General features: G+C 43.4%; 1 protein-coding gene across 1 annotated transcript in view; it reads right to left on the bottom strand.

Moving 5' to 3' along the window:
* Positions 1–4,866: 4,866 nt before the first annotated feature.
* The window catches only part of SCD5 (stearoyl-CoA desaturase 5), a 142,880-nt gene continuing 122,820 nt past the window's right edge, over positions 4,867–24,926 (bottom strand). The window contains exons 4-5 of the mRNA XM_063108721.1: positions 6,441–6,673; positions 4,867–5,057 (exon numbers count right to left, since the gene is read on the bottom strand). Of these exons, the coding sequence (XP_062964791.1) occupies positions 4,867–5,057; positions 6,441–6,673 (424 nt within the window). The remainder of the gene's footprint in view (positions 5,058–6,440; positions 6,674–24,926) is intronic.

The following is a 24,926-nucleotide window of genomic DNA, read 5'->3' on the forward strand; positions in this document are numbered from 1 at the left end:
GCCAGGAAGGAGCTGGAGTGAGTCTTCCCTGACCTTCTGCCTCAGATGTGAGAAGCCTATTTGCTGGAACTGGAAAGTCTTCACCTACGTGGCCCTTCCATCTCACTTGGAGGAACCAGACAGCCCAGTTAGCCCAGTTCACTCTCCACTAATGATCACAACACCCCCCTGGGAGGGAGCCCCCTTCTCTCCTGCCCCCACCTTCCCACATGACGTTGTCACACAGCCCGGGATAAGGAAGCACCCTCTACACACAGCTCCCGTGTTTTGTGATCCGTATGCTGTGAGTACAGGCTTACATAAACATTCAATCACACTCTGCTCTGGAAGCGGGGTCTGGTCACTTTGTCCACCAATAGCACAGGGGTTGCTGGCTCTGCCCAGCTGCTGGGGCTTCCAGCAGGAAAGCAGCGTCTGAGATTTCTCTCAATGACAACACAGAAGGTTGCTTCCTAAAGTATTGATAATGGGGAGGGGAGGAGGGCATCTATTTAGTAGATCCTGAGTGGTGACGGGTTTGGACAGGTAGTTGAAGGCAAAGTCATCCTTTTTCCACAGTAAACACAGGTCAGGAGGTGTAAGGAAGGGTACTCTGTCTCAGGGCAGAGCCTCACAGCCCTAGCAGCCCAGGCTGCTGTTAGCTGGCATTTTCCTTTTGGATCCTGTGATGGAGTCTCAGGCAGGATGTGGCTGACTGCTCTTCCAGATGGGGAGTCAGAGGCATCATGGAGGGGGGTGAAAGGAAGAGGGAAAGAAGGCTGTGACAGCCACAGTGGCTGCGTGGCCTTCAGGCGTGCCGCGTGGCAGGTTCCCCGAGACCGGCGCTTTCCTTCCTCTTGCTTCTGATGTTGCATATTTAGAAGTCAGGAACATTCCCCGGGTGGGGCTATGGATTCTGCAGTCCACAGGGGAACAGCAGAGAGAACAGGAGAGCCGTTTCCAGTTCATTTATAGCACTTCCTTGACGTAGAGGAAAGGGAAGGAAAGGATTTTGACTAACACCCTGAGCTAAAAATGTGGGAAAAAAAGGATTATAAAGGTTAGGATATTTCTTTCCGTCCTTGTTTTTCACATGAGCAGCCACTGAGAACACAACTGTCTGTCAGTCTCCTTTGTGACTGGGGACAGGAGTGATATAGATCAGTGAGCCTCACAGATAATCCCCAAAGCTCATTCTTATCCATGAGCTTCAACTTCTTCCCTGTATAAATCTACCTCAGTTCATGCTGAGGAGAAAAATGAGCTGACGGGAGCATGGATGACGTTGCAGGCCAGACTCGTCTCCTAATGGAGGCGGGAGGCGCAGCGAGGAGACCAGAGGTTCAGAGGGACACAGGAAATACCAGAATGGAGTGAGGCACGTTGCTGCAAAGGCTCATCAGTGAGCTGGTGGCTTCTTCAGACATGGGGACAGGGGCGACTCCAAAAATGGCAGAGCTGGACAGGATGACCCAATCCAGTCAGGTTCCTTTACAGAAGGGGAAACTGAGGCTCTGAGAGGTTAGGGCCATCGGCCAGTTAGCAGCAAAGCCAAGCCTAGCCCTGTCCCTCCTCACTTCCAGTCTGCAGCCCTCTGCACCATACCCCAGTTTCCGGCTCATTGGGACATGCTGCTCACCCTCAGTGGACATCTCCCGGGGCTCTACAATGCACCAGGAACTGTGATGAGGCTCCCAGAGTCATCTGCTGCACATAAGTGTCACTGTTCCCATTTTGTGGATGAGGACACAGAGGCTCAGAGAGGCTTCACAGGTTAGTTAGTGGCACTTTCTCTTGGTTCCCCTAAAAACACGTCCTAGGTAACACAGCAAGTTAGATCAAGAGTTAGAATTCAAACTTAGGTCTTAAGACTCTGAGTCTAGTGCTATTTCTACTACCTCATTAAGTCATATAGCTTTTTTCAGTATACCCATTAAATGGCTTTTTATGGTGGATTATATTTATTTTTATTGCTTCATGATATTTTGGAAATGAGTAAAATACGTGCACATTTTTTACCAAGAACATTATATCTTTTCAGTCTCAGTCTGTTCTCCCACTCAGACTTAATTATTTCTCTCAATTAGGTCCCCAAACGGATGAGCACTAATTTAAGAGGTTTCAAATCGGAAGTCAGGCATGTTCTCATCTCTGCTGCTGTTAGGGCTGAATGTTAGGGCTGAATGGGAACCTAGACAGAGTCTAGTTTAATTTCTTCTCTTTGCAGATAAGTAAATGGGATCCTGAAAAATTGACTTTTCTCAAGGTCATGCACCTGGCCATTAGCAGAGCTTGAACCTGAAGTGTACTTGAAGTGGCTCCACCGTCCCAGGTTAGCTCCATGTAGCTGTCATGACACCCATGGGATGTGCACTATTGGAACTGCTTCGCCGTGGGTCCCCTCACCTAGATGCAGGGGTGCAGACCAGATTTCATTACGCTTTTGAAATAAGCCTCATAGGGCTGAGAAGATTAAAGACATGGGGGACTATTCCCTTACGTTAAAATGAAACTTTCAAAAATGTACCAAGCTCTGGATGGCTACCTTGGATAGGCTTGAGAAATGCCTCCCAGGGCCTCTCTTCCTTTAGATGCTGCTGACACCTGTAGAGAACATTAATATGGAAGACACTACAGCAATCTAACCTCCATCCTCTCCTTCCTCCAAATCATCCCAATCCTAGGTCAATCACGGGTATTGCTGAAGATTAAGAGACGGCACTCAGATTCAGAGAAGGGAGGTTTTGGATTTATTTGGATAAGTTGGGGAATATCCTCCTTTTGTGGAAAAATTCCAAATAACTGCTCCAAGTGTAATCTTTTCTATTAATGAAAGAAGTAGGGAACTTTAGTACTCTCAGGAGTTAAAGGTTCACATAAACATTCCCAATCAGGGCCATTTTATATCATGCTGATATAAACTCATCTTGGAACATGACTACACTCTATCAACACTCTACACAAGGTCTTCGCAATATGTGACTGGAATATAAGGCAGCTGAAAAATGCCCCAGTCACATCCAAAAGGCCTTACACAGGGAGATCTGGTCTGCACCCACTGTGGCTAGAATCCCACTGCAGGCAGGCCACCAAGTCCATCGCTGACGGCAGGGCACAGATGCTCAAAGGCAGAGACTTAGGTGGTACAGAGGTAAAGCTGAGAGGCAGGACTGGAGTAAGACATAAGACCATCTCCCCCATCTCTGGCCACCACCTCTGGCCACCACCTCTGGTCAGGCGGGGCCTAATGGGGCTTAGAGGAGGAAGGGTGCCTTCATGTTCTTCCAGGTGAACGTGGAGGAAAGATTCCCATTTATCAGCTAGAAGCAGTGCAGGTGACAGTATTGGTGAGTGAGAAATGGGGAACAATACCACTGGGGGTTCACATTCCCAGTGAAACTTGCTGGCTTCCCCTCTGGCTATGCCCAAGGCAGATGGAATGGGAGGCCTGGTCTTAAGGGCTGTTGATAGCCCAGAGCCCAAATCAAATGTGAGTCACATGGTCACCAGGAAGCATCCAGCACTCTTAAGAGAACATTTTCTAAACAACATTTAAGTACCTGGACGAGAACACCAACGAATCCATAATCATTTATTGTAAATAACTCATAGCTTACACATTATTAATGGCAAAATAACACTGTTAAACATCTACTGGATGAAGAACTTCATTATGACAATTTCCAATTGTTGTCATTTCTTTCTGTAAAATTTAAATTTTAAATTTTAAATTCTACATCTTTCGTGAAAAATATCTATCTTCAAAGTACCCCAATACCAACACTATAAGAACTTTCTTTTGGTCTAACATCTAACACAAAGGGCATGCTGTCCCATTAATTGAACATGCTCTTTACAAGGCAACTTAACACACAAAAATTTTTTAAATTCAGAAGCTACATAATGATCACTTTATATTTTGCTGCAGAATCAATGAATGCCGCATGCAGGTGAAACATTAGTAGATATGGAGTTCTAGAAAACTGTCGGTTATTAAGATCTGATGGCCTGGTGTGGAAAATTAATATGCTTATTTAGGAAGAGTAGCTAAAGTACATGCATCAGTGGCTGGGACCAATTACAATATAAATTAGGTATGTAAACATTTAAATGAGAGCTTAATTTGAGCTTAATTTGATGTCTGGCATGTCTGAGTTATACCACCTTTAAAATAACAATAGCAAAGAGAGCAAAATCAAACATCTAAAGAGGCACTGTTATAGAGTGGGCTGGGTGTACGGCTGGGGAAACTAAACTAGCTGGGCATTGAACAAAGCTCTCTTGAAACAAAGACAGTGGAGAATTAACAAGCTGTAAATAGGGCAAAAAAATACAAGAGCTATTTTCTATATTCTCATTTTTTTAAGTTTTCAATTCTCTTACTTAAACAAACAAAAAACCCCACACACAATGATTACAAAACAGAAACATTCTTTAGTTATGACATAGACCCCTTTTTTGTCTTCTACCCTGCCTCTCTGCTCCTTCAGATAGTGTGTTTAAAAGCAATACTGGGTTGGTTAATTGGTAGAAAATAAAACAGATGGTCTCCTGAATCACCCTGAAAGAATATTAAATTCCTTCACCCCATCAGGGATAACATCATGTACAAGCACATGACAATGTAGATTTGACATATTGTAGGTTCAGCAATTAAATCACACATCCACACTCTAATGGTAAATCACAGTAATATTGGCTTAAAATTTTTTTTTCATTGATAGTTACATTTCGACACTATTAAGAGACAAACAAAAAATTCCCAAACCACATAGATTCCTCCCAACCCTCTACCCATTCCCATGATCTAATGAACAGGAGAACTATAGTAACAAAAGCCTTGAACTCAGGTGTCAAGGGCGGATGCACAGGTTGGCTGCTCCAGGTTCAGGAGCTGCCGTCTCCAGTCTTGGCTTTCCGGGCCTCGATCATTGGCTTGGTTGCCCGTTTGCGATCGGTGGCCAGCCCCAGCCAGCACATGAGGTCAATGAACCAGGTAGTTGGGTTGAAATTTAAGCCAAATTCACTTGCAGAGTAGTCAAAGGGAAAGGTATGATGGTAATTGTGGAAGCCTTCACCTGGAAGACAAAGTGGGCATTGAAGTAACTCAATCACCACCTCTGCACAGATTTTTTTAATCACCCAGTTTTTGAGGGTCTATCATGTGCAAGACATTGTGTCAGGCTCTGTGGGGAGCAAAAGACCCAGTTCCTGACCTCAGGAAGCATTTACTTAGTTGGCCAAACAAACTAAATACGAACAGAAAAAATAACAGTAAAGTTATCAGCATAATTTCACAAGATTATTTTTCCTGTGTGAGTTGTAGACATGATACCATGACATCAGAGCTGTAATTCTGAAGCTAAATGCTAAATGGCTGATAACAGATTATCATTTTAATGTATGTTCATAAAAAGAAAATAGTCTCTGTAGGCTGGAGTGATTAAAAGAAGACTCCTTAGGATCCCTGGGGTTTTATTAAATGAATGACTAACAAAGTTGTCTAGAAACATTGCTGAGTGACACAGAGACTGTTTCTACTTTGCAGCAGGAACTTCACTCCTGGGTTTGATCTCTGAGCTCAAGGCTCAGCTTGTCAAGAAGCTGAGTTGTTTCTATGAAGGTGCAGCTAATCTTTAATGATCACTTACTGTGTGCCAGGCACAGTGCTAAGTTCTTTAACAGGTTTTAACTCCTATAATCCTCACGCCTCTGAGGTAGCTGCTATGATTTTCCCCATTTTAAATTGAGGACATAAATGCACAGAGGGACAAGTAATTTGCCTGAGACCACATGGCTAGCAATGAAGCAACATCACAGAAGGCTGATTTCATGCTTAGCACTGCTACAAACACTATGAACTAACTCATCTAATCCTCCCATGGCCCTAGGAGGAGGTAAGTGCTTCTATTACCTCCATTTTATGGATAAAGACATGAAATGCAGAGGAGCAGATAACTTGCCCACAAAGTGGAGGAACCAGGACTCAACCAAATTCACTGGTCTCTAAAGGCCTCACTCTTGACCATTTTGTGGCTGCATGAAATGCCAAGTTTGATTTCCTCCCATCCCTCTGCTTGAAGGCCTTTTTTTCCTAGGGTCTGCCAAATGATTGGACAGCTGAGGCTTGACTGATGAGGGCAATTTGAGAAAAAAGTCAACTTCTGCTTCTCCTTTAGGAAAATTTCTATAGTAAAAACACTAATTATTGATCACCCACAGTGTGCCATGCACTGTACCAAGCAGCTTACATATTCCTATAAAGTAGGCATTGCTATTCCCATTTCACAGATGAGAAAACTGTAAATGAGAGAGACCATTTGACTTGTCCAAGAGCTGGGATTCTAAGGCCAAAGCTCAAGTTCACTCTATTGCCTCTCTTTGCAGATTCCGCAAAACCACCGAGCTGAGAAAAATCCAGGCCACCATTCTCCCCATTGGCCCTTGACACCCCTACTTACCAATGGCGCCCAGAGTGACAAATGGGTTCTGCCGAGGGCTGATGTGCTTGTCGTAGGGACGGTTTCCATACATGTGGGCGGCGCTGTTGACCAGCCAGGTGATGTTGAGTGAGATGGTGTAGCGGAGGATGGAGGCCAAGAAGTAAGAATTCCACACGCTCTCTCCCCAGACATACCAGGGCACCAGCGTGGGGACCACAAAGCACATGAGCACCACAGAGACCTTGTAGTACCTACAAGCAGGATATCATGTCATCATTATGCACCTGTTGATGACGTGGGAACACGCTGAGCAGGTTACAGGAAAAGTCAGAAAAATGCCCAAGGAGGGGACTGTGCCTGTCATCTCCTTCAACTTGTTCTGTATAACGGAGAACCCTGCTGTGTGTCACTCTGTGAGGGGGTCACAAATCCATGTACTTACAAGGGCTAGTCAAGTGTCACAAATTTGAGAACTAGGACACACAGAATGCTCCAGGAAGTGGTAGTACACTATTTCAATTTAAGATAATCAACAGTGTGCTGGCCAAACCCATGCATGTTAGAGCTACATTTCTCCTACAAGCTACCAATTTGAGACAGCTCCTAGAAATTTTTTTTTGGGGGGGGGTGCTGGCCGGTACGCGGATCTGAACCCTTCACCTTGGTGTTATCAACACTATGCTCTAACCAACTGAGTTAACAAGCCAGCCCCAAGAACATCTAGGGACTTTTTTTTTTGTCAGCTGGCCAATATGGGAATCTGAATGCATGACCTTGGTGTTACAAGGCTGCGCTCTAACCAGCTGAGCTAACCAGCCAGCCTGGGATTTCTTTCATTAATCAACCTGAATATCAGGTTTTCTTGAATAATTTCAAGAAATATTCAGTATATCTTGAGTAATTTTAGGTTCATGACTCTGTACCAACTCAGCTCAGTAAACAGGTCGACGAACCCCACCAAAAAAAAGTTCTCTGTTCACCAGAGATTATATTCCAAGCCAGCATAAAAAATAAGTGTAGAAACAGGCATGGCCACATAAAAAGTAATCATTAAAAACCAAACCACTGATAGTTTGATGTCTGGACCTTTGTATCCAGCAAACATTTACTGAGCACCTACTATGTGCCAGGCCCTGAGTATTACCGATACAAGAGCTGAGTGCTGGTGATACAAATTAGAAGTAGTCCCTGCCCCAGGCTTCAGCCGAGTGGAACCACTGTTTACCACCCTCCTGCCACGCAGGGCTGCTTCAGTGCAGGGACAGAGGAGGGCTGTGATCGAAAGTGTTCATAGCTATTTCCTCCCAGCCTCCCACTGGCTAACCACACTTCTGGAAGGCCTCCGTGAGGATGCATATGTATCACCTGGGAGGTGGCAGTGTGTGAGGGCATGCGATCTGGTAGGGGAAGGACTTTGACTGGAGTCCAGATCTGATTATGGACATCGAACATGCCTCTTTTTATTCTTTCATTCTTCTCCTGTGCACAGTTAGATGGTTCCCCCAAAAGCAGGGCACAAGGCAAGGGCTTGTGTGGCGGTAGTTTGCTTTGGGAAGTGAGCTCAATTAACAGAGGTTGGGGCAAATGGGAAGAGTGAAACGAGGGGGAAAGCCAAGCCCGTGTGCATTATTGGGCTGGCCAGGGCTGTGGGCAACTGAACTTAGATCTCAATGGGACAGAATATACCTCAGAACTATCATCTCAGGGAATGAAAGAATATTTTTCCATTAGCTCCAATTGCCCCTTGGTCAAGGGATGACGCATGGGATACTGGCTGCCTCACACTTCCAGATTTGCCTGGCTCAGGACAGCTGAGTGGGTTCCACAGGCATCTCAGGTAGAGGCAGCAAAGCAGCCCAGGGCAGGAAGTAAGAAATACACTGTACTGCCGAGCCAGGTGCTGGTGGGTTACATGCTGCAGTGACGGCCGGAGTGAAGAGCTGGGCTGGGAATAAGAGCCAGGAGAAGTACCCCACACAGGTAGTAATTACAACACCTCACAGGGCTGTCATGAGGACCAAATACTAACAGCTGATGCATGCTACATGCTGACTATATGCCAGGACTGTTCTGAGACCTTTACATTTGCTTCTAACAAAAACTCCCCAAGGAAGGGACCATTATCACCCCCATTGTACAGACGGGGGAATTGAGTAACCAAAAGGTTATGCAGCTGGCCCAAAGTCTCAGGACAAATAAGGATGGGACCAAAATTCAAACCCAGGCAGAATCACTTGAATGACCATCATGCTACTCTGCCTTGCAAATGAAATCGGGTATGTAAGTGTGCTTTATAGATTGCTGGCTGTACCTCAATGTTAGTTCCCATAATGATAGTTATTTTTATTGGGCAACATATTAAGCCATCAGCACCTATTTTCCAGTCACTGGGATACAGGATGGCTGCATTTTAGTGGAAAGGGGGTGCCTAGGAGGTCAGATGAGTGGGCTGTAGTTGGAGGCAAAGACAACAGACAACAGGGCCTCGTGGTCTTGGAGTGGGCTCCCTGGAGTCCCAGGCAGAAGGCTTTTAGAGAGTGTTCTCGAGACATACCTATAAGGAAGGGAGGAAGGCAGCACTGGGCGGAGGGAGAAGCTCACTCACAATGAGTTTCAGCAGATCCCAGGGGGTACTCTGGGCTGGAAGACCTTAAGAGTTGTTCCAAATTGAAAGGTATCACTGCATTGTCCAGCATTGGCCTCTCGGGGCCCCTGGATGGGTGAACCCTTGGGTGAGGCAGGTCCCTGTGGGCGAGGACAATTCCCAGAAAGGATGCGGGGGTGGGTAGGAGCAGCAGCTGGAGAGAGCCCTTGGGTGGAGCTCACAGGCCCTGCACTGGCCATGGGCCCTGGGGTCTGGGGGAGTGTGTGAAGAGGTGGAGGCTCTGATGAAAAAGTGGAAGAGGTGGCCAGAGCCAGGGGCCACTACTGCCACCTCTCGTCTGCACCTCTGAGGAGGAAGGAAAGCAACTGGACATTGCCAACAGGGGTACTTGGCAACTCAGGTGGCTCCTTCCCCTCCTCCACTCTCTGGGTTACAACCCAGGCCTTTCAAAGGAGCTTCTCCTAGTCCTGTTCTGAGCCATGGTCTTGACCCCTTAGTTTGCTCCTGAAAAGAAAAGGAAGAAAGAAGACATATGTCGAGGGTTTGCTCTGTGCTGGGCACTGGGCTCATATCTCCCTTAATCCTTGCAGCAGACTCGGTAGATGCGCCCCAGCAATGAAGGCGCCGAGGCTTAGACAGGGGCCGTGGCTTCCCCCGGCAGAGGCCGAGGCCCTGCGCTGGCTCCCTGCTCTGCCTGACCCTGTGCAATTGACTTTCTCTGGTTTCACTCAGGCCCTGTCTGCCTCCTCCCTCTGAACTGTTTAAGGAGCCGCCTGCCTGCCTCCCGAGAGCGAGGAGAAAAAGCACTGGGCTTCACCAACTAACACAACCACTATCCAGTCAGATTTCCTCTTCCTCAAAGAAGACACTCTCTAAAAAAAGTCACTGTCCTCATTCCAACACAGCCACGGCAGATCTAATTATAGGGTTGTTCTCTGTTCTTCCTGGTAATTGGATAGGATTCCTCTTTGTGTTTGCAGTAGAATGAATGAAAGAGGAGGGAAATTTTAGGGGGCACGGTGAGTCTGGGTGGGATTTTTAGTGAGATGGGTCCTGATGCTGAAAACTATCTGAAAAGTCTCCCCGACCATTTCAAAGACTCTGCAAATCCTTCCTGCATATCCCAGGGTCTGCTCTTTCCTCCCACGCACCATTAGCCTCGAGCATCTGGTCTCCATTTAATTACAGTCACTGGCCATGGTGCCTCGGAACAAGAGCTGAGATGGCCGCCCCACTTCCTTGTCTAATAACACTCAAATCTGACACTCTTGCCAAGGGTCCGTAGAGCACTCCATGCAGCCCTCCAGCACCCAATCCTTCCACATTGAAAAGATTTCCTTTCTTCAGCTGTCGGTAAGGAGGAGGGCTGGAGAGGGGCCGTTGACAGTTGCCCTGTCTTCACTAAATGGGTTTTTTAATGTTGTAAAGCATCACAGAACATTTAACCACTCAACTTAGCCACTTCCTAGCTGTGTGACCTTGAGTGCATTATTTAATTGCACTGAGCCTCAGGTTTCTCTTCTGTAAAATGCTGTACTAACAAATTTATTGACTGACTACTATGTGCCAGGTCCTGTCCTAGCAGTGAAGAAAGTGAACAAAACATAAAAATCCCTGCCCTTGTGGAGCAGGGGTATTCTGGTAGAGATCTATATGTCTGGTTTATTCTAATAGCAAAGTCAGCAAATGAACAATATAAATAAAATATAGAGCGTATTAGTGGTAAATACTGAGAAAAAAATAAAGCAGAGAAGGAGAATATGCTATATTAAGGGCAGGTACTGAAATTTAAAAATAGGGCATCTAGGGAAGGCCTCACTGACACTATGGTTTTTGAGTAAAGAATTGAAGGAAGTGAGAAGCTGGCCATGTGGTGAAATGGGGCCAAGGAAACCACAAATACAAAAGCCCTGAGGACATTCAGGGAAGACAGAGTGTGGGGGCTGGAGCAGATGAACAAGGGGCAGAGCTGTAGGAGATAAGGTGGGAATAAGAGAAGCCACGTCTAGAGGGTCTCAGGCTGCTGCAATGATCCAGGTAAGAGAAGATGGTGGCCTGAACCAGGATGGGGGTGGGGGATGGTGAGAAATGGGCACATTCTGCCTATACTTCAAAAGTAGAGTGACAGGACTTGTTAGACTCCACGCTGGAGATGCTATCAGCTGATAAGGAGAAGAAGGGAGAAGGAGCATATGCAGAGTTCAGTCTCAGGCTCGGTAAGTGGGAGATGCCCCTCTCCACTCAAGCAGGGGGTGGGTATACAGGTCTGGAGTTCGGAGGTGCTCTGGGGAGAGGCGGGGATGGGAATAGAAATTTGGAACACATCAGCCTGCTAATGCATGTCACTCACATACATTTTTGCATTTGACTCCCTCAATAGTCCTGTTAGGTAGTTTTATAACCTCTCCTGCTTTGCAGAGGTTCACAGAGGTCATGGACTCGCCACACCGGTTGTACAGAGCATAGGCAGGGTTCAAACTCAGTTCTTAAACCGTGACTGTCTGCCGCTTCCAAGAATAACCTGCTGCTCACTCAGTCAACCAAGAACAGGTCACAGGGGAGATGTAAACTTACCCAGAGCTAAACTGGGTTGGAGAATCCAATGTAGCCTTTGCCCTATGAGTTGCATGTATTTGAGTAAAAATATTGTCACCTCAAGGTCAGAAGGAGACATGTACACGAGCTAACCTGAGCTTCCTCCTATTTCTCGACTGCACCACATCCCCCTGTCCCGTGTCTATGACACTCTTCCCCAGCCCTGGTGACTTAACTTTTCCAAGTATCAGCCTAACCATCACTTCCTCTTGGGGGACTTCCTTGGTCCCCTTGGACTAGACGAGGTGCCCTGCACAGCATTCCTATGGCCCGTTGTCCTCATCCTCAGTACCCACACCTGCTGGCTTAACGGGCAGTCTCACCTGCTAGATCAGTGCTCGAAACCCTGACTGCACGTTAGAATCAACTGGGGAACAATTAAACATAACTGATGCCGGGACTCACTGCAGACCAATCGAATCAGAATCTCTGGTCTGGGCACTGCTATTTTTAAAGCCTCCCCATTGCAAACATCGACAATAGCCTCCCTCTAATGCATCCCCATCCTTTCTTTCCTGCTAGAATGTCCAGATTTTGTTCAGATATCCAAATGTTCAGGTTACAGCCATGTCCTTCAGGGAATGTACACCCTGCCCAGGGCACCAATTCTGATGGGTTTCAGGCCACTGTGGTGATCTCATTCACTTTGTCAATAATTAATTTAGGAATGGGGCATGTGACATAATAGCAGCCAACAAGATATGAGGAAAAGGATGGCCATAATTTAAAAAAAGGAAAATAAGTGTTGGCAAGGATATGGAGAAATTGGAACTCTCCTGCAGTGCTTGTGGGAATGTAAAATGGTGCAGCCACTGCAAAATTTAGTGGTTTCTCAAAAGGTCAAATATCAAGCCATCATATGACCCAGCAAATTCCACTCCTAGTATCTATACAAAAGAATGGAAAGCAGGGACTTGAGCAGATATTTTGTACACCCATCTTAACAGCAGCATTATTCCTAGTAGCCAAAAGGTAGAAGCAATACAAGTTAGATGAACAGACAAAATGTATGTGCATATAATGGAATACTATTTAGCCATTAAGAAGAATGAAACTTTGATATATGCCACAGCGTGGATGAACCTTGAAAACATTATGATTAGTGAAATAAACCAGACGCAGAAGGACAAATACTATATGATTCCACTTACATGAGGCACCTAGAATAGGCAAATTCAGAGATAAAGGAGAACAGAAGTAACCACTACCTGTGGAGGGGTGAGAAAGCTATTGTTTAATCGGTAGAGAATTTTTATTGGGAATGATTTAAAAGTTTTGTGCATTATGCTGATGGTTATACAACACTGTGAATGTACTTAATGCCCCAGAATCGTACACTTATGAATGGTTGAAGTGATAAATATTGTTACGTATATTTTACCACAATAAAAAGATACAAAGAAATATTTTCCTTAACAATAGAAAGAGCACTCAGACAGAAATAGTTTCTCTTTTCCACAGTGACCCCAGTCTTGCTATAGCCTTCTGTGACTGTGACAGGAAGAAGCTTGAAAAACAAAGCTGACCCCTTTGGCTGTCGGAGCAGAAAGATGGAAAGGTCCTTGAATATGCTGTTGAGTCACTAAACTAACCAATCCTGGAGTTGCTTTATCCCTGACATTTTACTCGGGGGAGTGAGGCATTTTCTGTTGTCCGAGCCAGATGAATCAAGATTTTCTGTGCTGTAGCTAAAAGCATCCTAGTACACCGGGGTGGAGACTGTGATGTGTCACCCAGATCCCCTCTCAGGACTAACAGACTTGTCCTCCCAGTTGCTGGCAGCACCGCCTCCGGTAGAGAGAGCCGCCTCGCTCTGGGTCATGCCCCTTCCTAGGGTTGGCAAAGCCCAGCTTCTTCCCTTACCCAAGCCTGCTTCCTCCCTTACCCAAGCCTGCTTCCGTCCTTCTTCCAGAGGTGTTGACCCCAAGGACGTGCCCCAGCAGGCTTCCTACCATGTGATATCCATCTCAGAGCCAGTTTCTGGGGTAACTAGACCTGCGACATGGATCCACTGCTGGGCCGGCAGAGTCCAGCAGAAAGCTGGACTCTCCAGGGTTCAGCAGAGAGATTCCCACAGGTACACCTAAATATTTGTGGAATGACTAAATGAATGATACTTTGGTTAATAAATGATGAGTTCTCAGCTTCTCAGGAAAATAACACTACAGTGACTTCAGTAGCAAAGAGCATGAGAAATAAGATGCCAAGGTTTCCAAAAAAACATAACCACACCGTAAATGTGCAGCCTGCTTTTGGGTTCTGCAAGAGATGCTTATCTCTTGAATTGGTGCTAACATAGGATTGTGTACGTAAAGCCAACAATGTGATTAAAGAGATTCTTGGTTATTCTTCTTTATAAGGCCCCAACCCCGAGCTAGCATTGGTTTCATGGTGAGGCTTCCTACCCCAGTTTATTTATTTTTAATTTTTTTTTTATTGTAACATAGTTGATTGCACATATCTGTGGGTACTGAGTTGAATATCAATACCTGTGTGCAATAGGTGATGCTCAAATCAGGATAATTAGTATATTCAACAATATACAATGTAATTGTTTTTCATGACGCTTTACCAATTCCTTCCTTACCCCTCCCCCTTTCCCACCTCTGGTAACCTCAGTTCTATTCTCTCCTTTTGAAAGTTCAAAGTATTTTTGTGATTGTTGTATCTTTCTTTTTTTTTATTGGTTAATTTTTTAGCTCCCACTTATGAGTGAGGACACATGGTATTTCTCTTTCTGTGCCTGGCTTATTTCACTTAACATGATTTTCCCCAAGTTCATCCACATTGCTGTGAATAGCAATGTTTCATTCATTTTTATGGCAGACTAGTATTCCATCGTGCATATATTGCACATTATCTGTTTTATAAAAAAATTTTTTATTGTAACATACTAGATTGTACATATCTGTGGAGTACAGAGTTGAATATCAATACTCGTGAGCAATATATGATGCTCAAATCAGATTAATTGTTATATTCAATAATCTACACTGCCATTTTCCTTATCCAGTCATCTGACAATGGACATTTAGGTTGGTTCCAACTTTTGGCTATTATAAATAGAGCTGCGATAAACATGGGAATGCAGGTATCTGTCACCTCTTCCCCAGGGTGACAGGGACGCAAAGGATTACTCAAAGCCCATTTCTTCGGGGCAGTGAGAAGCCCCGAAGGGGTTAATCTTCCAGGAACCCTCAAGAGAGAGGCATTCCTCCTTGGAAAATAACACTGAACTAGGGTTCTCTCTCAGTATTTATTCTCCAGACCAGAAAGTTACAGAAAAGGAACATAGGTGGTTACAAAAAGAACAGTAAGATAATTGTCATGGCAACAATCATTAGGTTTAGCTGCACCAAGGACATATGCCCTGAGAGCCAGGAATTTTGCTGTGTTACAATTCTTTATCTACAACAGTTTAGCCCAGGGAAAGTTTCCTGTCTTTTGCAAGCTTAACATTTCCATGTGTAATTCTAAAAAGTTAGGCCCTGTGAAATACATTTGCTTTATAAATGTTAGTATACTCTACAGGTATCCCTTTGACATGAAGATTTCTATTCCTCTGGTTACACACCCAGCAGTGGAATTGCTGGATCATATGGTAGTTCTATCTATAGTTGTTTGAGGAACCTCCATACCATTTTCCATAATGGCTGCACCAATTTACAGTCCCACCAACAGTGCAGGAGGGTTCCCATTTCTCCACATCCTTGCCTACATTTGTTGTTCTGTCTTTTTGATAATTGCCAGTCTAACTGGCATGAAATGATATCTCAATGTGGTTTTGATTTGCATTTCACTGATGCTGAGTGATGCTGAGCATTTTTTTTCATGTGTCTGTTAATCATTTGTATATTGTCTTTTGAGAAATGCCTATTCAGCTCCTTTGCCCATTTTTAAATCAGGTTATTTGGTTTTTTTATTGTTAAGTTGTTTGAGTTCCTTGTATATTCTGGATATTAATCCTTTGTCAGATGTATAATTTGCCAATATTTTCTCCCATTCTATAGGTTGTCTTATCACTCTGTTAATTGTTTCGTTTGCTGTGCAGAAGCTTTTTTGTTTGATATGATTATATGTGTTTATTTTTCCTTTTGTTGCTTGTGCTTTGGGGGTCATATTCATAAAGTGCCCAGTCCTACTTCCTGAAGTGTTTCTCCTATGTTTTCTTTTAGGAATTTTATAGTTTCACTCTTATATTTAAGTCTTTAATCCATTTTGAGTTGGTTTTGGTGTATGGCGCGGTAGATGTCTAGTTTCACTCTTCTACATGTGGATGTCCAGTTTTCCCAGCACCATTTCTTGAAGCGGTAGTCTTTTCCCCAATGCATGTTCTTGGTGCCTTTGTTAAAGAGCAGTTAGATGTAGTTTTGTGGATTGATTTCTTGGTTCTCTATTCTGTTCCATTTCCTACCCCAGTTTAAGTAAAAAATTTCTAAGCATGAGCTTTCAGGTCATTCTCTGAATTGCCAAAAATGATAAAATTTTGATATATTTAAGATTAACCACCACTCTAACAGGTTTGGTCTTGGTTTTAAATGTGAGTGGCTTCCTCTCTGTCCTACGAACATTCAGACTTTCTGTGAACACTGAGATAGGAGAAGAATCCTAAAATCAAGGAAGAAAAAGAAAGGGGTAAGGACTGGAGAGAAGGGGTGTTATGAATCCAGGAATGACCCAAGGAATATAACGGCTTTCTACCATAGATCTGTAACCAGAGACCCAAATGTTTTAGCCAAAAACACAACAGTAAAAGCATTTGTATTCACTTCACAGATAATTCTAGAGCAGCTTTCTATAGCTTGAAGGTGAGAGTTTATAAGGACAGGTCCACAACAGATGTCAGAAATCCTCCAGTCCCACCACCAATACAACAATTGGGAAGATGTTTTTCACCATTTAGTTCAGGACATGGAGTCCATTGTCACACAATCAAATGCCACTGCACAGAACAATGCCCCGATCCAAGTAAGCTTCAGCCATAATACACAAACATATAGATATGGGCACTAAACTTTCAACTTCTTCAACTCCTTGAAGAATATCCTCATTCCAATAAACTGGATTACAGTAAAGAAAACTGAAACATTAAGAATAGCCTTGAGACCAAAAATTTTTTCTATGGAGAAGAAAGGATTTGGGATTTCTTCTTTTTCAAATCTGGGTGTGACAAGCATCTTACAACCCTCATTTTTCTTTGAATGAAAGAGAAATTCCTGTTCTTTCTCTGCAAGCATTTTCCTACTGCTTTGCTAACCCTTAGCACAGCAGTCCAGAGACGGTGGTGTGTAAGATCTTCCAAGTGAAATCTATCGGAGTGTCAAGGAGGGGGCAATGACCTGTCGACCTCCAAGGGGGTCAGCCTGAGGAAATGTGAAAAGAAGCAAACACCACAATGGGTGAGAAAGAAATTACAGCCCTGCCTGTGTCGTAATGATGAGAAATGAGCTGTCACTGGCATCTTGATTAAACACTTAAAGCTTCACCAGAAATTCATTTTCTCTACGAATTTTGCATCTTGCAGGGGACCAGGAAAAATCATGTGGATGCTTACTAAACATTTATTTAGAGGACAAATGACATGCCCTGGCAGACTGTAAATGTATGGAACGTTCACTCCCCCTTTCCCTGTCCCCTCTGGCTTTGCCTATGGGGGCGGGGGGAGTGTGAATTATGTGATGTGTTTGGATGCAGATCTGAAAATGGGAGCCCATTTATGGGGGAGCTCTTTGGAGTTTTGCAGAAAATCTTCCAGACTCTTTGAATTAAGTTGAACGTGGGCTTTGCCTCTCTTGTGTGCAGTGTCTTTAAGTGAAGACATTTGTGATTGCTGAGCTTGAAGTATTCTCTGAAAGTTGTAATCAGACCACTCCAGATCCGGCTTTGATGCTCCATTAGTCCTGACATCACCTCCCCTGTGCTATTCATGATAAGCATTCCTGTAGAAGAAAACCTTTTAATTGGAACATCTAGTTGCATAATCTGCATCTTCTGGATGCATCTCCTCCCCAGTGGAGGGAGCAGAGATGGCAAACCACTGCTTCACAAAAGCATCTCCTTTGGAACCTTGCAATGCAGTGGGAAAGAGACATATTGTCTCTCTTGTCTCTCTGCCTTTGGCTGTATTTTCTTTTGAAATCTGAATGTGAAGTTTTCTTGCATCCACCCATTTCAATTTAATTTGTCTTTGCACAAACAGCTTGCATTAATTCACTAAGCAGCACTTGAAAAGATAAACACAATCATTTCAGAATTCCAAGAGAAAGAGCATTATTTCCACCTCATTAACAAAGAAGTGCTTAAAGAAAATATCCAGGTATGCTAATTGCTAAGAGGATGTGATGAAGGGTAAAAGGCCTTTTTCCTTTTTCAGAGCCTGTTTCCATCATAGTAGATGACAAGTTCTTTGAGGGCAGGGCTCTGTCCGTAGTTCTTAGTTCAGGGCTCTTGTACAGAAAAAGCTCATTCACACATGTAAAGTAAGGTAAATCATAACTAAAGCCAAAATGTTTCATTATTTTAGTTATTATTTCAGTTATACTAAGTTTCCATTTATATTGTCAGAGCTAGGGCTCAGATCCTTTAAGCTCATTGTACAGACTGGGTCCCGAGACCCCTCATACTCCAGGCTGGGTCCTCAGACCCCTCACATGCTAGGTAACTGGGAAAGATTCCGGGAGCTGTTGGCAGACAGCACAAGCTCAGTCCTCAGCAGCAGCAGCTTAAAGGTCCAGCGGTGGCAGTGGCCTCAGGGAGGGTCTCAGGGGCACTAGCAGCAGCAGCCTCCAGCAGCAGTAGTGGCCTTCGCACGGCATCCCGGGGGTGGGGGGCTGTGGATCAGAGCCACTCATCCTTCATACTTAAGTCCACAACCCACGACACCTGGGTGCACATGCACAATCACACTAGACAATAACCAAGGAACACCTGAGCACACGTGCCTATTTACATCAAATGCTCGGCAAGATTCTGAACATCTGAGGGGCCCTGACCATTTTCCTATATTTTCCCAACAACACAGTAGGTGTCCAGTAAGTAGTTGAATTGTTGAACTGCACTAGAAGGAATGGAGGGTAAGGATCCATTTGTCTTTGGCAAAAGCAATTAGGTCAGTTTCCCCTCCCAATTGTTCGGTACTTAGAGCTTCTCTATTCCCCTCAACAGAAATCTAGGTTGATTAGGCCGCCGGCTGTCATGCTGGGTCCCTAAGATTCTTTGTCTCTGTTTCTCTCTCTCTGTCCTCCCTCCCTCCCCTCTTTATTAGTTATCAACTGTTCTCATTAAGTTATATGAACAACAGACCAATACCTGATGGTATGTAGTACATGGTGACTAAAATGAAGTAAAATCATTTGCAAAATAATTTTTTAAACAAAGTGGCTGTATTTACACTTTCTGTCACCCTTAAAACCGCATTCCACTTTCATCCCCGCTCTCCGAGATAAATTGATCACTCCAGGAGAAAACATAACCACTTTTCTCAATATGGGACTCCTGAAGTTGTATGCAAACTATTTTGCATATTTCCATTTTTCTCAGGCTCAGTCTATGACTTTCACCAAATTCTCAGAGATAATCAATCCCCAAAGGAGTAACAGCCCAATATATTTGAAGAGTAGCTACTGTTTTCTTTGATGATGATGATGTTATTTAACTGATTTTCTTCGTTTATGCTAGGATCTGGCCTAGGATTTAAGTAAAAAAATTTAATTCAATTTAAAGAGTGGTCCTTTTAAAAATGATATAGTCATCTCTACATTTTTTGGTAGTAAGAGTTTTAAAGGACCTACAGTGATACTAGGTAGCAGTGAGTATGCATGTGTATGCACATGTATGCTCCCCTAATCGTTCTAGCCTACACATATGTGGGTCCTGTGCTGAAAGAATAATCACCAACTGACAGATACAACCCTCCGCCCCCACTCAGGGAATCACGTTTAATTCCCAAACTCTAACAACCATCAATAATAAGCTACTCACAGCAGCCAGCTAGGCTGTATGTGGGAAGAAAGCCAATGAAGTCATTTCAGTCACCTGCATGATCAATATCAGCTGATGCAGCTGAATTGATGAGGTAGGCTGGCCATTTTTCTTGTGGAGGGCAAAAATGAACAGGCTGATACAACACAGCTTCTTCATTTCTCATGTAAAAGACATGACCCTCACGCACACACAGGCCTTCTAAAGATCACATGGCTTCTATTCCTGTATTCAAGCTGCATTGTCCTTACAAAGTTCTCTAGGCAGTCACAAATCAGCTCAAAATTGGTTTCCTCCACAAAACCTAATGTGACAGATTTCCTCTCAACTATGACTATTGTAGTATTCAACAACACTTCAGTACAACTGTTCTGTAAAAACTCAAGAAGACAATCATTTTAGATAACTGAGTTTTCCTGCCAGTTGAGGGTGTGTAAACATGTTCAATTACCCAAACTTTTTTTCCTTTTAAATCATATGTGGAAATCATTACTCATCTGCCTTCTCAATCAGAGTTTATGGAACAAAACTTGACCTTCCTTGATAGTGATGAGTGCCTAAGCCTGGGTTTCCCAGAAGGAAAAGCTCATGTGCTACTATTTTATAAAAGGAATTGAGTCCAGGGAAATAGAATGGGAAGGTGGGGTAGCTGGCAGGAGAGTGTGTTCCTGAGCTGGCAGTATCTGCTATGATGGTTATCTTCATTTATTTACAGATCCTTGGTTTTATTCCAGTTAAATTAAATTATTGGATAGCAGAGTTTCAGAGAGGTGAGATGCTACTATATTTAGTTTTCACTCCACTATGTGTATTTGAACGTACTGATATTGTTATACTGCCTATAATTGACTTGAAGATTCTGCAGAATAAACAGTGTGAGAGGTGTGTGTGAGTGTGTGTGTGTGTGTGTGTGTGTGTGTGTGTGTGTCTGTGAGAGAGAGAGAGAGAGAGAGAGAGAAATTCCTCACCCTGGGGGCAGTTCATTAACACATGAAGTGCCCTAATCAGGGATCCACTCTTCAGGCATGCTTATTTAGCATCTAACAAGCTCAGTTCACATACAGCCCATTACAAGGCTTCAATTATATCTACCTCCAATCACCTCTAAAGAATTTATAGTTAAGGGAAATGATTTTTCACGAGTAAAATGAGTGGTGTTTGAAACATTTGGACTGGCTAGAAATACTGCACAGCCCCCTCCCAGCAGCGTGTATTCTTCAGGGTGTCCTTACCTAGGGCTTTGCTGCATCCTGTGCCCAGCCACCGACACGATTCTGTTGGTGGATTCTGACTAGAGAGTGAGCTGCTTGTGCCCTTAGAATATACTGCTGCAGCACGCCTTCCGTGCCAGGGGCCTGTCAGGGTGTCCAAGGGGGCAGGAGGTGGGGCTTTGCCAAGCTGACAGATGCTTTGCATGGCTGTTTTTGTCCCTAACTGCTGTTTGTGGTAGCATTTGGTCTGACAACATGGGATTCTTTCATAGGGAAGACACATGGCCTTCCTCCTCCTCTCACACTGGAGTCACCCAAGGTCAGTTCGCAGCAGACAAGGCTAAATATGTCTCCTGTGGGACCACCTATGTTTTTGTCATCCTTTCAAAGGTCACCCTTTTGAAGGCAGCATGCGTACTGTAGAAGATTACTGTTTGTTGGTCATGGCTGTGCACAAGGGAGGTAGAACTCCAGGCTGCTGAAACATAATTTGATAAGTGGAGTCCTCAAGGAGCGTATGGTCTAATGAGAGAGCTATACAGTAGACTATTTTAATATAAAATGATAAACAAAAAGGTGAGTCACGCCCACAATACTACAGACCTGCGGAGGAGGAGCACTTAGCTCACCCTAGGATAATTGGTCTCAAACTCTTTGGTCTCAGCACCCTTTTACATTTAAAAAATATTGAGAACTCCAAAGAGCTTTTGTTTGTGTGGGCTATAGCTGTTGATATTTACTGAATGGGAAATTAAAACTGAGACATATTTTATTCATTAAATATTAGTATATGTTAATAATAAAAAATTACATATTATATATAAAGTATTACATATAAAACAGATCTGTGTATTTGTTAATATAAATATTAAATTTATCAATTCATTAAAACAACAACACTAAACCTATTATATATTAACATAAATACCATGTTTTTATGAAAAAGAATGATATTTTCCAAAGCAACAAAAAAAATTGAGTGTGAAGAATGTCATTGTTTTACATATTTTCAAATCTCCTGACGGTCTGGCTTAAGAGAAGCAGCTAGACGCACATCAGCTTCTGCAGCCAGTCTGTTGCAATATGTTGTCTTGCTTGAAGTCTGTGAAGAAAATCTGCCTCACACAGATGTGCAGTTGAGAAAGAGAGGACCTCACGGACCCCCTTTCAGGGTCTGGGGGACCCCTTCTCCTCTGCCACCCAGAGTCCTTGGACCACATATTGAAAGCTTCCTGGAGGTAAGTTTTAAAGGATGAGTAAATGTTGCTAGGTGAAAACCACAAAGAGAACGGGACAAGTCAGTGCTTCTCAAAAAAAAGCACTGTGCATCTGAATCACTTGGGACCTAGGGTGGGGCTTGAGATTCTGCATTTCTAGCAATGATACTGATGCTGCTGGTCCCAGAACCACACTTTGAGGAGCAAGAATCTAAGCCTCAGTGAAAGCATGAGCAGAGGCACAGTGTCACGGAACAGCCTGAAGTGGGAGAGGAATGGCGTGACTAGAAAGTGAAGTGCAAGGTGGATGTACCAAGAGATACGATAACCATGGCTGTGTCGTGAAGGTTAACAGTTGTAACTCTTCCCAAGGGGAAGTTATTAAGTAGGCTTTAAGCAGGAGGTAACTGACTCACAAGCAAGCATACTTTCTTATTCTGAATAACTCAGAACTGCAATAAAATATAAAACATACAAGCAAAGTAAGTAGGCAATAGAGTGAAGTGGAGAAAGAAGAAAGATAATATTCCCCACGAATATTATTACAGCACAGCTCAGCAGAAGGAGCATGTATTTTTTGGACCAAGACAGAGTTGGGTTCAAATTCCAATTCTGCCATTTACAAATGTTACTGAGTTACTAACTCAGAGCCTCAGATTCTGCCACGTGTAAAGATATGAGAGATATGAATTATATGCACATAGAACAGAGTTTGGTGCATAGTATGCTCCATACACCGAAATCAGTATGATAAAGAATGTTACCGAGATAATAAGATAAAAACTGGAAGCTATTATGATTGTTCTAAGATTAGATGTACACTTATACTGAGCTTATCAGGATTTTGTATTTCTAAGAGCAAAAGGATTCTGCATGAGCACCTTAGAGGAATCACCTAAAAGCATGTTTGCCTATTTCTGTGCAAGGCACTGTCAGCTCATAGTGATACATAGTCACAGAGGAGGTGGGGACATGTTAGATGATGGAAGCAACAAGAAGGCAAGACCTCAGGCCTCAAGTTATCATCCCTTCTTCTAACACAACCTGTACCCAAACTTTCAATACAAAATTTCAGTGGTTTAAATCTTAGTCCCCCCACCCCCTTCTCTTTTCCTGATAATTGGTACAGGTAATAATGAGCAAAGGCACAAAGAAAAAAATATGTTTTCATATTAAATACAGACATCACAGTTTTAAAAATCTCTCTCTGCCCAAGCACCTGCATTAGAAGGTGTTTCCTACTAGAAGGTGTTTCCTAATTTCTATTCCTCTTTTTCTCTGTAAACCCTTGACCTTCAGGATCCAGAAATCCCCTCACCACCACTTGGGATTCTGAGACTTTTAGCATCCCATTTTTGCCTGAAGTGTTGGTTATTACAGTCACATATGATGTATAAGTGAAAGTTTTAATTAGCACAAAAATCTAGGTTCTTAGTTGGGCAGAACTAGTTAGGCAGAATTTGAAAGTATGTGTGTGTGTTTATATATATGTAAAGATAAATAAACAGACTTTCAAATTCTGTCCAACTAAGAACCATATATATGTATGTATATATATATATATATATATATGGTTTCACTAAATCTCTTGATAGTTACAACATCCGAATAATTGTTTTTCTCTTCTTTAAAATGGAAGACAGATAAGAGTAGGTTTATAAGAGAAAGCCAAATGGCAGAAGAGATAGAATCTTCAGTTGAGTCACTGGACATGTTTTAACAAATCACATTATCTCAGCACTAAGATTCTTTTTATCTGTGTGGCAGGTTTGTTATTGTTTCATGGGGAAATAGGCAATATGATTTGGACAGGGAGCCAGTCCAAAGCCAATTTCTGAAAGGATTTTGCTCATCTGAGATTGACATGGATTTCTTTGGTTTCTCGACTCTGGGAGGAATTCATCTCTTTTAATCTTTGTAATTTTAGTATTTTAGACTAAGAATTTAACTCTTTGAGCACCCTTCGCAATAAGGTGCTCTTTTCCCAGAAAGGGAGTTAGCCTACGCTTTTTATTTTTTAATTTTCTGAACCCATGAAAGCATTTCTTTAAGAAAAGCAAGGAGGGAAGAAGGTGAACTTTCAGTTCTGAGGCTGGTGGCCCCACTGGCCCTGCCTCCCGCCAGCCTATGGGCAGCAGCAGGATGAGGTGACATCCTCTCCAGATGGGCGGTTCCCAGTGGCACTTTACAACTTGTGTGGGCAACTTGACAGTTCCTGCTCTTAACCTAGGATAGCTAGGGAGGAAAGGTCAGGCCTGGGCTTCCTCTTGCTGTCCCTCTCACTGTCAGTGATAAAAATTCAGTGATTCCCATTGACGATAAGGACAAAAACTTCAGAATGTCTACAGATAATCCAAACAAGAAACATAAAACCTACACACAGAAAACTTCAAACATTTACTGAAGTACAGAGTCCTAACAGATGGATGAACTCCATTCCTAAAGAAGGGGAGCAGTCAGGAGGAGCCCTCGCCCTGCCAGTTACAAAAGACCGTCACTTCCACGCAGACTTCTTCAAAGACCTCGTTCCACCCTGCCCTCCTTTACTGTGAATTCCTTCAGCTCTAACCATCATCATCTACTACAGTGTCACTTTCATATACAAACTTGGAGGTCTCTGGCTGTTTCATAAGTATGTGTCTTTTCTTCCCAATTGAATTATAAGATTCATAAAAACAAGGGCTATCTCTTTTTTCCCCTTTGTATCTCCCATACCCCTTAGAACAGAAATGCCTCTACTTACAAATTTTCCATTTGAAGAAGTTCATAGGTATGAATAAAGCAGGGTGGGAAAAGGTATCAACTCTGCTCCCCACCAGCAGATGGTATTAGTGGCCATAAACATTCAACCACCTATGACATATGAACAGCACTTTAGAACCTAAAGTCTTCACCA

Source organism: Cynocephalus volans, chromosome 9 (genome assembly GCF_027409185.1).
Source record: "Cynocephalus volans isolate mCynVol1 chromosome 9, mCynVol1.pri, whole genome shotgun sequence".
Lineage (NCBI taxonomy): Eukaryota > Metazoa > Chordata > Mammalia > Dermoptera > Cynocephalidae > Cynocephalus > Cynocephalus volans.